The following is a 17000-nucleotide window of genomic DNA, read 5'->3' on the forward strand; positions in this document are numbered from 1 at the left end:
TACAGAATGTTCCTAAATCAACGTAGGAAATATTCCATCACAGGGAAGAAAATTAGACCATTTAGGGAATCAGCATTTATAAATGCTTATTTCAGACAGCACTAAAGCAGTCCCATTCTTCTGAGTGAAAATATAGAGTGTCACGACTAAGATGTATAACTATGGTATGATTCAACTAAGAACGGTATTCCTGCCGGAAACCCGAGACAAAATCGTTTCAAATCGCTAAATGTTGTTTTGTACAGGCAATGGGGGTGCACCGTTCCTGGAGGTACTGCAATACCAGGTCGATGCGTGGAGTGGACGGAGCAAGCCCCTTTTCCATCTCCCAGTTCCAAAAATCAATTTAATATATGGTCCCCGGGTAGGGGACGTATCAGATATTAAACTGATAAGAACAGATTTTTTTTTTTTTTTTTCATTTGAAAAAAATTTATTGACACAAGTTACTACATTTAACTTTCTTATCACATTCTACAGGTCATTGTTTTAAAAGCATACACACTTAAAAACATTTCAATTAAACAACAAGTATAAAACCATCACATTGTGAATAAAAGGTAAATAAATATAATTAAATACATGGATACGTTGTTGTTTTATAAAATCATTGTGATGCTTAAAAAACATGGTTCAAAAAACAGCTGTGCAGGGACGGGAGGAAGCCCAATTAAGAAAATAAAAACGGCCCATCCTGCTCTCTCCAACAGCATTGGTCTCTCGGGACCTGTGGCTCAGAGGATCTCCTCCCCTCTCTGCTCCTTCCCACCTGCTTCTCCCGGAGAGCCAGGCCGCCGCTGCCTCGACCTTTCCGCGTGTGGCTCCGACTCCCTCGTCCGAATGGGCACAGAGGCGATTCTTCTTTGTGGCCGTGTCCTAGGCCTGCCGCCTGCAGCACCGGCCACTTGGGCCATTGCTGCGGCCTTCCGGATCACAGCCACGGGGGGGATCTGCATGTGCTTTCTTACCAGCAGGTTTCTGGAGGCCCATATGGCGTATTTTATGGCGGCTAGGGTGAGCCATTGCTTGGGAAAGTCTGGTGGTAGCTGACTCTTTTGGCTCACCCCATACAGCACCTTTTGGGCTGTCTGGGCCTCCCCTGCTGGAAAGTACGGGAATTGCAGGGAGCCGGCCGTTGCCCACTGGTCTCCAGCAGCGCTGCACTCCCAGAACAGGTGCCTCACCGACTCAGGTGCGCCAGAACCTGGCCGAGGGCAGGTTGGGGATGCAGCCATCCCCCGGGAGTGCATGACGGCCCTGACTGGGAGGATCTCGTGAGCTGCCATCCATGACAGGTCCCGGAGTCTGTTGGAGAGGGCATGATGGTTCACATTGTGCCTTACTGTTGTTGGCTCTCCGTATGTTTGCCCGCGCACTGGGCTCTTTGGTTCCCGCTCCTGCAACCCCGTGATTATAGAACGATAGTTTGTTAAAACATTTAAATCCTCGTATTCAAGGTTAAAATGTTTTAAAAAACTTCTTAATAACAGCGTAAAATTGTGACAAGTTAAATGATACTGGTGTTCTATGATCAAAAGACTAAAAACGGTCTGGGGTTCTTCAGTCTCCTTCATTCCCCTCCCAGACTCGAGCATGGTTTAAAACAGAGTCCTTTGGGGTTGACTGCAGTGCCATGTGTAAAAAGGAGAGAGTGTTGGGGGGGTGGTTCGGGAAGACTCTGGGCTCCCCGACAGATGAACTGTCTGAGGAGCCAGCTCTTCCCCTTTTCTCCGAGGCTCCGTCATTTTCCAAGGACATCTCCGACACTGCTCTCTTCCCAGGCTGGGCTCCTGGGAGGGAGGCTTCACTGGACTCCACTTCAGACTCTTCCGACCGGCCGACTGTTTCGAGACTCCCGGTTTCGTCAGAGTCTGAAGTGGAGTCCATCTCCGCTCCACCGGCTGCCTGGGCCCCACCACCCTCTTTCACCTCACCACTAGGTGGGGCAACCTCAGGCCCCTCCCCCTCTCCCCCAATCAGAGTAATTTTTTCCAGCCTGGTGTCTTTAATTGTTTGTGCACCCCCGTCTGCCACTTTCCTTGCATTTTGTTTTACTTTGTTGGCAAAAGATTTTGGGCAATCTCTGAAGAGATGGTTTGAGTCTCCACAGAGGTTGCACTTCCTGCCATTGGTACATTCTTCAAAAGAGTGTCCAATTTCTCTACATTTGCCGCACAACACCTTGGTACACGCTTCCGCCAGGTGCCCTTGCTCGCCACACTTGTGGCAGAGCTTGGGCTGTCCCTGGTAGTGAATGTAGCCCCTGTTCTCTCCAAGAGCCATCATGGATGGGAGATGTTTCAGGCCCTGGAAGCCATGTGGGTCCCGCCATTGTTGTATGGGGACCCTCCATGAACAGTTCCAGATGCCATCCTCATCTCTCACCTTGGTGGCCTGGGCCCTCACAGTGCAGTATCTTGCCAGCCATATACAAATATCATCAGCATTTACAGTTTCATTGAACATCCTGACGATTACGGTTTTAATGGAATCGTCATTTAGTCTCTCCACTTCAAATGCTGAAAACTGGTCTTTTACCGTGTCGTAGCGTGTCCAAAATTCTTTGAGGGTTGTTGCGGCTGCGAAGCCAACATCGAATCCTTTGTTAAAGGGCAGAGTCAGAATACAATTCAAATCGTTTCCGGTAAACTTCAGGATTCCTTGGATGTGCTTCCTTGAAAAATCAAGCCGGGACATCTGAATTAAAATTCCATTGATTGACTTAAACTTAAAACGTACACTGTGGTGCCTCCTCATGCCGGAAGGGTTAACCGACATGATGGAGACACCACACTCTTAAAAAATTAAGAGGTTAAAAGCAATAAAACAGTGAATAAACAAGGTAGTACAGGCAACAATAAAATCCCCTTACCTTAAACGAACTGGACAATGGTCTTCTTGGTAAAGGGTATCAGCAACTGGTATTTGACCCCAACTTACCAAAAAGATGGTGCAATATCCTCCTAACCTGCTATATATTTGCCACTAAATAGGCAATATATAGACAGACAACGGAGGGGATCACTGTCTTAGCCAAAAGGCCGAGAAGCGAAAAATATAAATCGCTCTTACTGACGTATCCAAAGAGTCGGCAAGAGTTGTCGACTTTGTCCAGTGGTTCTTACAGCTTTTCCACTATTAAGCTTTCTCAGTTGGACTGGCGTTTGTTAGAGGTCCCTCTCAGACTCCCTCCATTCATTCATTACGCCCCCTCCATTCATTCATTTCCTTGCATTTAAAACCTCTCGAACCTCATCCCGTAAGCTGACAGGCACGTCAGCTGATTTGCGGAACACCGATCCCCCGGTCAGAAAACAATAACAGTCATAAATATAAAATAAATACATATAAATATAAGGCCACAGGTACATATTAAGGTAGGAACATTACTTTAGGATCACCACATTATACCTGTGAATTCTTTACATATTGAAACAAGGTCATATTTTTACAGTGTATCCTAAAATATTAAATATGTGGCCTAGTGTCACACAGTGTTTAAGGATATATGTGGTAATGGATCAGGGAGGGGTTAGACAGTGTTTAAGGATATATGTGGTAATGGATCAGGAAGGGGTTAGACAGTGTTTAAGGATATATGTGGTAATGGATCAGGGAGGGTTAGGGGGCATCTTGCTCCATCGAATAACACAGGCTGCAGACATTGGGGATCAAACCCAGTACCTTTCAGCTGGGAGTTGAACTCTCAACACACACACACCACACACACACACACACACACACACACACACACACACACACACACACACACACACACACACACACACACACACACACACACACACACACACACACACACACACACACACACACACACACACACACACACACACACACACACACACACACACACACTATATATTTTCCATGAGCTATCAACAGCGTAACCATTCGATCATATACGTACTTTATTAATCATAATTCAAAATATTCCGTTTTTGTTGACGTGTGGGGAGGCAATGTCTCCAGAGGTCTGAGCTGGTCCACCACGCCACCAGTGAGGTGAGGAAGAGGCGGAGGGAGGGACTGAAGACTGGGCCCACGTCAGGGGGCAGGACCCCATAGAGACCTGCTGGGACCCAGGGGGCTGGAGGACCTTCCAGGTGTGCTGCTAGGATAACCAACAGAGAGCTCTGGAGGAACATCTGCTCAGCTTGGAGGATTGAGACTGAAGGAACAGAATGAATCACCGGCTGAACACACCACAACATTCAGTGGGTTGGACTGAGTTGTTTATTACCATTATGCTTTAACAACAAATATAACTGAACAATAGTCACTTACAAGTACATCATAAACAGAATGACTAAAGAATAGTACCAAATATTACAGATCGTTAACAGTTGTGCACGTATCTTTGATCCTATGAGTGCCTTTATTTCTGAAAGGCGACTAACGACACACTTGGAGACTTATTTAGACCATAAGTAATGTAATGTACGACAATAATAAAGACAATCTGAGCTACAGACTAGAGCAGAGATAAGAGAGAGGAGGAGGAGAAGAGAGAGAGGAGAGAGGAGAGAGGAGAGAGGAGAGAGGAGAGAGAGAGAGAGAGAGGAGGAGAGAGAAGAGGATGGAGAGAGGAGAGGATGGAGAGAGAAGAGGATGGAGAGGAGGGGAGAGCTGACAAGACCAAGTCACAGTACTCACACACATTGGGAGAATCTTTACATGTAGCCACAGTGAGCTTTGTTTAAGTGTGTAATGTATGAAGGGTTGTATGGTGGAGATTAAGTCAATTACTGGTTAAAAAATTAAAGAAGTGTACAAATTTGCAGTGATTTTAAACATTCCAGCAATCTCAAAATGATCAAAATGTAGATTTTGTCATCAAACTAATTAATTTTTTGTCTCCCACTGAGAAAGTATTTCTACAAAACACTGTTGGACTGGATTGTACCTATTCCAGTGAAAAGATCAATTAAAAAGATAATGTAGACCTACACATTACATTTCTTTGCCTTTTCTTTTTAATACAATAAATCAGAAAAGTGTTCTGAAGTTAAACAAATAGACATTTTAAGTAAGGGGTTATAGGATCATTATTACACAAATTAATCAAGTCAAAATATTCTACATGACTGCGACTGTAACTATGTAATTGCATTAAACGTATAAAAAATCAGGAGGAAACATGAATAAGATATATTGTAATCTAACCATGTATAATGAGTTGATTCAACAACTGTAATTATGTTCTTAAAGAACATCTCCTCGTTAAATGTCAGCAGTACGACATTAAAGCAGTTCTCTCAGATCTCACATAGTAGAGATTCTAATTCAGTAAACAACATTAGTTGTTTTGGTTGTTTCTTTGTTTTATTATCAAACAAAGGTCCTAGTCTGTTTGATTGACAGGTGAGATGATCAGGGGGGCAGAGTTGTTATTACCTCTAAAATCAGGGGGACCTGGGCAGAGGAGTGGATAGAGAGGCTCACTGAAGGTGCAGCCAGTAGCAGAGTAGATATGATCCCTGGCTTCCACATCATAGAAGGAGACCACACCCTCATCATAATCAACAAACACCCCCACCTTCTGGAGCTCAGCTCTCAGAGGGAGACAGAGAGGAGGGTTATCTATAAATACAAACCTATCCTTGTAGTAGAGAAGAGTCCAGTAACCCGTCTCAGGGGTCCACGTGGTCTCACCTTTTCTGTCGATAGACTCTCTGACCACTCCTAACCACCATGCAGTCTTGTCTTTAACCTGTACCTCAAAGTAAAATCTCCCTGAGGAGAAGCTCTGCCTCGTGAGAACACATGTATACCCTGTACATCTTATAGGGTTGACTGGGAGTACCTTCGCTACGCCTCCACAATGTACTTGTTTCCCATCCTCAGACAGGATGAGCTTGGGATGAGCTGTATCAGGATCCAGAGTCACATCTACTTCATACTGCTGGACCCTCTTCAGTTCAGCATCACTCAGCTTCTTCATCTCCATGTTCAGCGTCTCCTCCAGCTGATCCAGGGATCTCCTCAAGGTCCCTACGTATGACGGAGGACGGACCTCCACCGTGGTCCAGTCCCTGGTGGGTGGAGGATCCTTCAGGGATCTGAAGGTCTGGAGGAAGTGGAGGTGGTCTTTAGTGTGTGAGAGCTGCTTCACCTCTGAGCATCTATTGGTCAGATCTTCTATTTCCTGCTCCAGCTCTTTGAATTGAGGTCTTCAGCTTGTTTTAATGTGGATTTCAGTTTCTCTTTAACCGTTTGGTTGAATTCATCCCGGCACTTTTCAACACAGCCTATCAGAGCAGTGAAGACCTGCCCACCAATGGCTATCTCTCTGTCTGCATCTTTGTTGCTCAGATCTACTGTGTCTTTGTCTCCTGGATCATCTGTGGAACGTCAGCCTCTATCTTCCCCAGCTGGGCCGTCTTCACTTCATATTCCTCCTTCAGAGGTACAACAGGATGGGACTTGTGGTCTGTCTCTGTGCAGTACTGACACACACACACACACACCTGTTCAGTCTGGCAGAAGAGCTCCAGAAGTCGGTTGTGTTTCTTACACATCCTGTCTTCCAGACGGTCCATAGGCTGGACCAGCCGATGTTTCTTCAGGACTGTGACTCTCTGATGTGGCTCCAGGTGGGTTTGGCAGAAAGACATGAAACACTCTAGGCAGGACTTCACAGCCTTCTGCTGGGTCCCAGTACAGAAGTCACAGGGAACTTCTGCTGGTTCAACACAAGGCTGCTCTTTAACTCGTACGGTTGTTCTAAACTGAGCAGCCAGCTCTGATAAGAGGGTATTGACCTGTGGATCAGGTTTTGTGTCGAAAATCTGGTTGCAAACAGGACATTTGTACTTGACTTGTTCATCCCAGAACTTTGTAATACAGGTTCTGCAGAAGTTGTCCACATGGTGTGGTAACCGGGCTGCTGAACACATCCAGACAGATGGAACATGAAAAGTCCTCCTCAGACCAGGAAGTGATAGCAGAGGCCATTCCTAGACACAGACGATAAGGTTTATGTATTGAGCAACTTTATATTTCTAATTCCATCAGTTCCTTATCTTGTGCTGCTTTACTCACCTTGTTGTGTTTTCTGTCCGTCAGACAAGTTTTATTTTCCTCCTGAAAGAGGGAACTGCTCAAACGACGGTGTGCTTTGGTTTCTATGAATGTTTAGTTTCGTTTCCTGAACATGACATCCTCTCCTCTCCGCCCCTAACCCCTGGCTCCGCCCCCACGGACACAGTTCCCTGACGTCTCAACCTGAACGTGGGCACATTCATAAACTGTCTAGAGGCTACCTCATATTCACTGTGTGTTCTCTTCTTTGCAACATTAAAATATGTTCAACCATTAAAACACAGGAAACAGAGCCCGGGAAAACAAGAAATGTTGATTATTTCTTAGTGATTTGTGACTGATTATACAATTATATTTTACTTGAATTAAACTGTGGCTGATATTTTCAACACAGTCTTCATAAAACAACCCTCTCAATGTGTGCCCAGATAACATGTGCTATTATGGTTGCGCTATTAACCCCCGAGTCATGTGACTCAGGGTAGGGCAGACGAACCAGACCGACGAGTTCACCTTCAGTCAGACAACAAGCACTTGTTTGGTTGCCACCATGCGGCAGTTAATTCGGAATTAAAAAAGGTTTACCTAGAAAATTCACAATTCATAAGTTGATAGACTGTATTGTTTATAACGGTATGGTGGGGATCGCGAGGAGCAGCGACACGTGGGGACGGGTTCTTTCGCGCTCTGCAAGTGGAGAACTTTATTCACAAATTCATTGATGATATAACCCCCCGCCCCCTCTGATACAAATATTCATTCACTAGCTATATTGAAGTCCTTAAAAGCTGTATGGAGAAATCGTGATATATGATATTAATGATAATGAAGTCATAATACAAAGAGACAATTAAATGCAAATTCCGCCTTATTCACTGCTTCAACATGTCCCGAGGTGTCACTCTGATGATTTAAGAGTTTTAAATGTGGCAATTTTTTATGATTTGTTGCGGCTGTGGACCGACCAAATGCCCTAATACGTAAAAAAAACCTCCCTGTGTTGGACATTTGTAGGGAGTAGAAAGATGAGAGGTCCACGGGTAGGGGCCGTATCAAATATTAAACTGAAGAGCAGATACACCTAACCTTACAAAAACAAAAGTACCACTATGTGTCAAAGACATAGCGTGTTATCAAACCATATTCAGCCTGAAAAATAACGAGTATCGGGGCCCGGGAGTCACGGCAATTCACGATTGGCACTGATGACGTCAGAAGCCATATGCCAATCAGAAGGTCTGAGAAGCCAATCGCGTTTTTTTGTGAACTATTATAGATATTTTATATAGCCTACATTGAATCCCCACTGAGCACGATCACAATGATTTGACGCTGCCGCCATCTAGTGGTCACTAGTGAGTCAACAACTACAATAAGAACCGTTTATTTAGCCTACTATTTGCGTCTCAGAAAACAACGGCTAAATTCAGGGCAAGGCGGCGTGCTATGCTTTAATTCGAGATGTCCCCAAGCATGCAAAAAATTAACCAATAGCAAATAAGATGCAAGAACTGAACCCAGAAACATCTGAAATCATTAAGGTTCTACACTCTGATGAAACATAATTTGAATCTAAATACAGTTTATTGATCACAAATAAATCATTTACTAATTAGCATGCAATAATTTAATTTGGTCTCACATGGTCTAAATAAGGCATAGAATCAATGACGTTAAATCGCCTCGTAACTTTTTTCAATAACTTTTAACCTGTTTTAATAAAAAAGACATGCCAACATTGTCTGAACCAAAACATCGATTTACTCATGAACGCTAAAATAAATAAACGACCACTACATTCATGTTGGCGACTTCGTTTGCGTACCGAAATACATTCATTCATATTAACAGTGAGAGGGGGTGCACCGTTCCTGGAGGTACTGCAATACCAGGTCGATGCGTGGAGTGGACGGAGCAAGCCCCTTTTCCATCTCCCAGTTCCAAAAATCAATTTAATATATGGTCCCCGGGTAGGGGACGTATCAGATATTAAACTGATAAGAACAGATTTTTTTTTTTTTTTTTTTTTTCCATTTGAAAAAAATTTATTGACACAAGTTACTACATTTAACTTTCTTATCACATTCTACAGGTCATTGTTTTAAAAGCATACACACTTAAAAACATTTCAATTAAACAACAAGTATAAAACCATCACATTGTGAATGTTTTTATTTTTATATGAATGAAGACACCTGCATGCAAGAATAAGTTCACATCTGAGTGTAGGCTACAAACGCGACTAACTATTTACAAGTGCAAAGCCACCAACATATTCTTTATTTTGCGGACCACTGGTTTTTTATCCCGACAAAAGCCTCGAAAGGACAGTTCCTCTGCGTCTCTCTCGTAGATCGCACCATCTTTCAACGTTTAATATGACTGCATCCCTTCTCTCACATGATCAACAGCGCGCGGATTTCACTTTCTCTCAAGTTAGAACTGCACTGCTCAAAACGCGTGCATAACACTGCCTATTTGGCAGTGTAAAAACGCTCAGTGAGAGAGGGCTGCGTCTGAGTAGAACGGCTCCAAATAAGCGACCAAGTCACTACAGTGTCAACTGTGTTCTCTGTGTTGTTCTACTAATGGTGTCTTCCTGAATCCTCGGACGCCATTCGTACTTGAGCACGGTACATGTGTGAAACCGACTTGGGCAAGGTACAGATGGCCTAGTGTGAGTGCGCCCTAAAAGGCGATTTCCTTTAGGTGAGGGGTTCTGAGACCTTGAGGTCGCAGATAAGTTGGACGCAAAAAAACGTATGAATTAAATTGCTCCTCTAACAGAAATATACAATGTCCCGTATATTTATACTTTCTACGCGAAAACAGATTTCACTTACTCTGCAGTGCTCAAATCCTAATTCAGAAATAAAGATTCATTTTACAGGTAAAGGGGGTAAAAATGTGACCCTTGCTACCTAGTATAGACAACGCCAGCCCCTGTATGTCCAGAGGCACCCCAACCCAAGAAATCTACCTCCCCGCTGGTATCGAAGGATTGTATCGGCACAGGTGATATAGTACAACATTATTTATTTCTTGGTTCTTTTGGTTTTAAAAGTAAAGCCCACAGGCACACAGGATGATAAGGGAAGTATAAGACATGCACAATTTGATAGTTGACAGAACAGGGGACCACTAGCCTCACAATAATAGAACTTAATTTAAGTACAAATACAGAAGTACCACTATGTGTCAACAAAATAAAGCGTGCTATCAAACTAGGTTAAAACAGAATAACGAGTATATGGGCCCTGGATTTACGAAATTGCACGAACGGCACTGATGACGTCAGAAGCCATAAGCCAATCAGAATGTCTGAAAAGCCAAAGCCGTCAATTGTGGTGAATTATAATATATACAATACATTATATGATAAATTATCTATGGAATCCCCACTGAGCAAGATCACAATGATGAGATGCGTTTATACATGTTGTAGGTTTGTTAAGTATGAGCCATGAGAAATTAACTTTTTTCTATCATTGCTAGGAAGCCACCACTCTGACGCCATCTAGTGGTCACTAGTCGGTCGGAACTTTAAATAAAAGCAGCTTTATTTACCATTTGCACCTCATGTGGTTTTGCGTTGACCACTCGGTGGGTAGAAGCAGAAGCTATTCGGAGCTTGAGTATCATACGGTCGACTCTACATAAAGCTTTGAATTCATACATAAACTCGTATTTTCTTTTGATAACGTATTCAACCGGTTTCAATTGAACACATGGCAACCATGTCTGACTCTGGACCGACGAATGGTTAGAAAAGAGTTGTTATAGCATCAAGCAAACTCGCACAACAATTGTGTTTCTGCCGAGTTGATAGAGCCTAAATGCCATTCCATTGTATTAACAGTGAGAGGGGGTGCACCGTTCCTGGAGGTACTGCAATACCAGGTCGATGCGTGGAGTGGACGGAGCAAGCCCCTTTTCCATCTCCCAGTTCCAAAAATCAATTTAATATATGGTCCCCGGGTAGGGGACGTATCAGATATTAAACTGATAAGAACAGATACTACACTTGATCTTAGCCAAAAGGCCGAGAAGCGATGCCTACAAATTGTTCGACCTAGATATCCCATTCCCAGAAATGTCACTCTCATCAGCGGTTTTACGGGGAAAACTTCCTTCAAATACAAGAAGCCTACAGAAGTACCACTATGTGTCAACAACATATAGCGTGTTATCAAACTACGTTCAACGCAAAAAATAACGAGTATAAGGGTCCGTGATTCAAGGCAATGCATGAACGGCACTGATGACGTCAGCAGCTCTAAGCCAATCAGTATGTCTGAGGAAGCCAAACGCGTTTATTGTGAACTATAATGCATAATACATTGAATCCCCACTGAGCACGATCACTATGATTTGATGCCATCATACATGGTGTTAGTTTGGTAAAAGTTAGATACATGAGAAATTAACTCTTTCCATCATTACTAGATCACTAAAAATGTGAGGAAACCGCCACTCTACCGCTCTCTAGTGGTCACTAATAGGTCGGCGCAACTTCACCAAGTAGTTTCTTTACAATTTGCGCATCAAAGAACCAAGGCTAAATTCAGGGTAGGCCTATGCCATGTGCTATGTTTTAATTCCAGATTTCCTCAACCATGCAAACAATGAACCAATAGCAAATAAAATGCATGAACTGAACACAAACATCTGAAATCAATAAGGTTCTACACTGTTGAAACATAATTTTGATGGTATCGTTGTTTCGGGGTAGGTCATGAATCGGAGTGTTAACGGTTCAAAACGTGGTTTATTCATAAACGGGTTGCACTCTGGATGAGGTTCATGAAGAATCTCCATACAGAGAAAAGTTCAGATTACATTGGTAATGGGCGGAGTGGTAAAACCACGACGACAGATTAACCCCGATAAACCTGTTCACCACTCTGTGTAGAAGAAGCTATTGAGGACTGGTGTTAGCACTACAAATATGTAGTCCAATAAGGTATTAACATGAGCTTGAATATCATATCGTCTAAATAAAGCATAGAATATATTAATTTACTCACATCTTCCTTCGATAACGTGTCTCACCGGTATCAATTTAAAATAAATGGCAAATGTGAAAAAGAGTTTCCTTAATGCACAATGTTGTTGGTGAAAGAAATATTCTTACTTAAAACAAACAATAGCACAACAGTCAATTCACTTGCACAACTCAAGCCTCCCGTCCAGAACTCGGGCCCTCTTAAGGAGCACCAGAATGGGTGTGGCTCAATTAACCTATGAGCCACAGCTGTAGACTATTACAGGGCTAACAGCCAGACAGGAACATATGCATCTTTTAAAATAGGGTTTAACAGAGTGAAGATGCCATTCACATATTCACATAAACACTATTTTGACCAAACTAGACCGAAGACATTAAGTATACTAAAGGCTAGAATGCAAATCTTAAAACGTAATCGATACACGAGCACAAGGTTAGTCGGCTGAATACACGAGAACATTCAGTTGGTTTGACTGAGTTGTTTATCACCATTATGCTTTAACAACGAATAAAAGTACAAGTACACAATAAACAGAATGACTAAAATAATAGTATCAAACATTACAGATCATTAACAGTTGTGCACGTATCATTGACTCTCTTTGCGACTTTATTTAAAAGGCGACTAACGACACACTTTGAGACTTATTCAGACCATCAGGGAGAAGTTGACACACATAATCAAACGTGTGATGGCTGGGGTTGTTCATTCCCACGCGGCTGGCCGCTCATAGGTATCGAGGTCCACGGCTCTCGTGCCAACAGCTTCGGGGTCTCTCTCCCTCTCCTCGCGTCGTCCAGGCAGTCAGTGGGCGTGGTTATGGGAGGAGGACTCCGCACGAGCGGGACCGTCACCGTCACCATAGTGATTCACTACAGCCGAACTCACCCAGTGGGAGTTCAGTTGTACAACATCTATTTTAGATTCATCTAAATGGGGTGACTTTTGACATGTGAACACACTTAATGCGTAATGAAAGACAATAATGAACACAATCCTAGATGAGCTAGAGAGGAGAGCAGAGGTAAGAGAGGAGGAGGAGAAGGAAGAGGAGGAAGAGAGGAGAGGAGGCAGAAGAGAAGAGAAGAGAAGAGAAGAGAAGAGAAGATAAGAGAGGAGAGCAGACAAGACAAAGTCACAGTACTCACACTCACGGGAGAATCTTTACATTTATTCACCTTTGTTTAAGTGTGTAATACATGAAGGGTTGTGGAGATTACGTTTTACTGGTTCATCAACTACCAACGTTTACAATTCTTTACTGACATAAAACGTTCCATCGAACTCGAAATTATCAAAGTAAGGGTCCTAGGCAAAAAACACATTTATTCTTTGTATTACACTGAGACAGTGATTCTACTGATCACTATTTTGTAACTTTTTTGAATGATCTTTTATAATGATAACAGATAGGCATACAAATTAAAAAAAATCAACGAACGTGTAAGGACATGTTTTTTTTGTCATTCACTATTCAGAAGTTAAAACAGATAGCAATGTTAAAAAAAAGTACAATTATTAGTCCTCATATGTTCTATATAACTGCACCTTTTAACAATTCTATAGCTTTAAATGTGTAAAAATAATCGGAGAAAACAGAAAATATATATTTATTTATACGGTGTTGAATTCAACAACTGTGATTATGTTCTTAAAGAACATCTCCTCGTTAAATGTCAGCAGTACGACATTAAAGCAGATCTCTCAGATCTCACATAGTAGAGATTCTAATTCAGTAAACAACATTAGTTGTTTTGGTTGTTTCTTTGTTTTATTATCAAACAAAGGACCTACTCTGTTTGATTGACAGGTGAGATGATCAGGGGGGCAGAGTTGCTTCCTTCATAATCACGGGGACCTGGGCAGAGGAGTGGATAGAGAGGCTCACTGAAGGTGCAGCCAGTAGCAGAGTAGATATGAACCCTGGCTTCCACATCATAGAAGGAGACCACACCCTCATCATAATCAACAAACACCCCCACCTTCTGGAGCCCAGCTCTCAGAGGGAGACGGACAACAGGGTTATCATTAAATACAAACCCAGCCTTGTTGTAGTGAAGAGTCCAGTAACCCGTCTCAGGGGTCAACGTGGTCCCACCTTTTCTGTTGATGGACTCTCTGACCACTCCTAACCGCCAATAAGTCTTGTCTTTAACCTGGACCTCAAAGTAAAATCTCCTTGAGGAGAAGCTCTGCCTCGTGAGAACATATATATAATTTCTAAATCTCTAAGGGTTGTCTGGGAGTACCTTCCTCACATCTCCATCATTAACTTGTTTCCCATTCTCAGACAGGATGAGATGGGGATGAGCTGTATCAGGATCCAGAGTCACATCTACTTCATACTTCTGGATCCTCTTCAGTTCAGCATCATCAGGCAGCTTCTTCATCTCCATGTTCAGTGTCTCCTCCAGCTGATCCAGGGATCTCCTCAAGGTCCCTACGTATGACGGAGGACGGACCTCCACCGTGGTCCAGTCCCTGGTGGGTGGAGGATCCTTCAGGGATCTGAAGGTCTGGAGGAAGTGGAGGTGGTCTTCAGTGTGTGAGAGCTGCTTCACCTCTGAGCATCTATTGGTCAGATCTTCTATTTCCTGCTCCAGCTCTTTGATGAGGTCTTCAGCTTGTTTCTCTGTGGATTTCAGTTTCTCTTGAACCGTTTGGTTGAATTCATCCCGGCACTTTTCAACACAGACTATCAGAGCAGTGAAGACCTGCCCACCATCAGCTATCTCTCTGTCTGCATCTTTGTTGCTCAGTTCTACTCTGTCTTTGACCTCCTTAATCTTTTGTTTCCTCTCCTGGATCATCTGTGGAACTTCAGCCTCCATCTTCCCCAGCTGGGCCGTCTTCACTTCATATTCCTCCTTCAGAGGTACAACAGGATGGGACTTGTGGTCTGTCACTGTGCACAACAGACACACACACACCTGTTCAGTCGGGCAGAAGAGCTCCAGAAGTCGATCGTGTTTCTTACACATCCTGTCTTCCAGACGGTCCATAGGCTCGACCAGCCGATGTTTCTTCAGGACTGCTACTCTCTGATGAGGCTCCAGGTGGGTTTGGCAGAAAGAGATAAGACACTCTAGGCAGGACTTCACAGCCTTCTGCTGGGTCCCAGTACAGAAGTCACAAGGAACTTCTGCTGGTTCAACACAAGGCTGCTCTTTAACTCGTACGGTTGTTCTAAACTGAGCAGCCAGCTGTGATAAGAGGGTATTGACCGGTGGATCAGGTTTTGTGTCGAAAATCTTGTTGCAAACAGGACATTTGTACTTGACTTGTTCATCCCAGAACTTTGTAATACAGGTTCTGCAGAAGTTGTGTCCACATGGTGTGGTAACCGGGCTGCTGAACACATCCAGACAGATGGAACATGAAAAGTCCTCCTCAGACCAGGAAGTGTTAGCAGAGGCCATTCCTAGACACAGACGATAAGGTTTATGCATTGAACAGTATTATATTTCTAATTCCATCAATTCCTTATCTTGTGCTGCTTTACTCACCTTGTTGTGTTTTCTGTCTGTCAGACAATTTGTTCCAAAATGCGTTTTATTTTTCTCCTGAAAGAGGGTGCTGCTTCAGCGTCGGTTTGCTTTGGTTTCTATGAATGTTTAGTTTCGTTTCGTGAACAAGACATCCTCTCCTCTCCGCCCCTACCCCCTGGCTCCTCCCCTAACCCCTAGCCCCGATCCCACCGACACAGTTCCCTGACGTCTCAACCTGAACGTGGGCACATTTATGAACTGTCTAGGCTACCTCGTATTCGCTGTGTGTTCTCTTCTTTGCAGCATTAAAATATGTTCAACCGAAACAGAGAGCCCGGGAAAACAAGAAATGTTGATTATTTCTTTGTGATTTGTGCCTAACTGTGATTAAGAACTAGGCTATACAATTATATTCGACTTGAATTAAACTGTGGCTGATATTTTCACCAGTCTTTGTAAAACAACCCTCTCAATGTGTGCCCACTCAGATAACATGTGCTATTATTATGGTTGCGCTATTAACCGCCGAGTCATGTGACCCGGGGTAGGGCAGACGAACCAGACCGACGAGTTCACCTTCGGTCAGAGACAACAAGCACTTGTTTTGTTGCCTCCATGCGAAAGTTAATTCGGCTGAATTAAAAAGAGGTTTACGTAGAAAATTCACAATTCATATGTTGATATACTGTATTGTTTATAACAGTATTGTGGGGATTGCGAGGAGCAGCGACACGTGGGGACAAGTTATTTCGCGCTCTGCAAGTGGAGAACTTTATTCACAAATTCATTGATGAAATAACCCCCCACCCCCTCTGATACAAATATTCCTGTGCTGTTCCCAACACAGAATGTTAACCAGTAGTTTTTACCAGTTTGCAGGTTCACAATGTGATAAGTGTGTATCAGGTGGAGGGCTTCTATTGGTTGTTTGTAGAAGTATATTAGGCAGAATGGCCACCAGGGGGAGCCCTTGGTGCTCGGCCTGGATCGCTGCGCGCTCGTTGTTACCTCGATTATAATAAAGTATACGACATTGTGTCATAAGTCTGCCGTGTGCGCTTCAAGTTATCTTCTTAAACAGTTTAGAACACGACAGTACCTCTTCATTAATTATATTGAAGTCCTGAGTAACTATGTTGAAATCAAAATGCATGATATTAATGACAATGAAGTCATAATATGAAGAGACAAATAAACACAAATTCAAATTCCACCTTATTCTGCTTCCACCTGTCCCAGGTGTCCCTCTGAGGATTTTCAAGAGTTTTAAATGTGGCATTTTTTTATGATTTGTTGCGGCTGTAGACCGCCCGCGCCCTCATGAGTAAACACCCTCCCTGTGTTGGACATTTGTATCCAAATTACAAGGAGCAGGGAGGGGTTAGACAGTGTTTAAGGATATATGTGGTAATGGATCAGGGAGGGGTTAGACAGTGTTTAA

At 43.2% G+C, this 17000-nt stretch overlaps 1 protein-coding gene and 3 non-coding genes across 4 annotated transcripts; all 4 read right to left on the reverse strand.

The window, feature by feature from the left end:
- Nucleotides 1-249: 249 nt before the first annotated feature.
- Nucleotides 250-437, reverse strand: LOC115534933 (U2 spliceosomal RNA). The gene has a single exon (XR_003974393.1). It is a non-coding gene; the product is annotated as a U2 spliceosomal RNA (small nuclear RNA).
- Nucleotides 438-8917: 8480 nt separating this feature from the next.
- On the reverse strand, nt 8918-9111 carry LOC115534934 (U2 spliceosomal RNA). The gene has a single exon (XR_003974394.1). It is a non-coding gene; the product is annotated as a U2 spliceosomal RNA (small nuclear RNA).
- Nucleotides 9112-10925: 1814 nt separating this feature from the next.
- LOC115534924 (U2 spliceosomal RNA) lies at nt 10926-11116 on the reverse strand. The gene has a single exon (XR_003974388.1). It is a non-coding gene; the product is annotated as a U2 spliceosomal RNA (small nuclear RNA).
- Nucleotides 11117-12534: 1418 nt separating this feature from the next.
- Nucleotides 12535-15088, reverse strand: LOC115534095 (zinc finger protein RFP). Its single transcript, XM_030344719.1, has one exon. The coding sequence runs from the start codon at nt 15071-15073 to the stop codon at nt 14300-14302; it is 774 nt and encodes a 257-aa protein (XP_030200579.1). The 5' UTR covers nt 15074-15088; the 3' UTR covers nt 12535-14299.
- Between the last annotated feature and the right edge of the window lie 1912 nt (nt 15089-17000).

Source organism: Gadus morhua, chromosome 21 (assembly GCF_902167405.1).
Source record: "Gadus morhua chromosome 21, gadMor3.0, whole genome shotgun sequence".
Lineage (NCBI taxonomy): Eukaryota > Metazoa > Chordata > Actinopteri > Gadiformes > Gadidae > Gadus > Gadus morhua.

What these genes read in the sequence shown, in the direction of transcription:
- LOC115534095 (XM_030344719.1), bottom strand. Translation starts at nt 15,073, where the DNA reads ATGGACCGTCTGGAAGACAGGATGTGTAAGAAACACGATCGACTTCTG.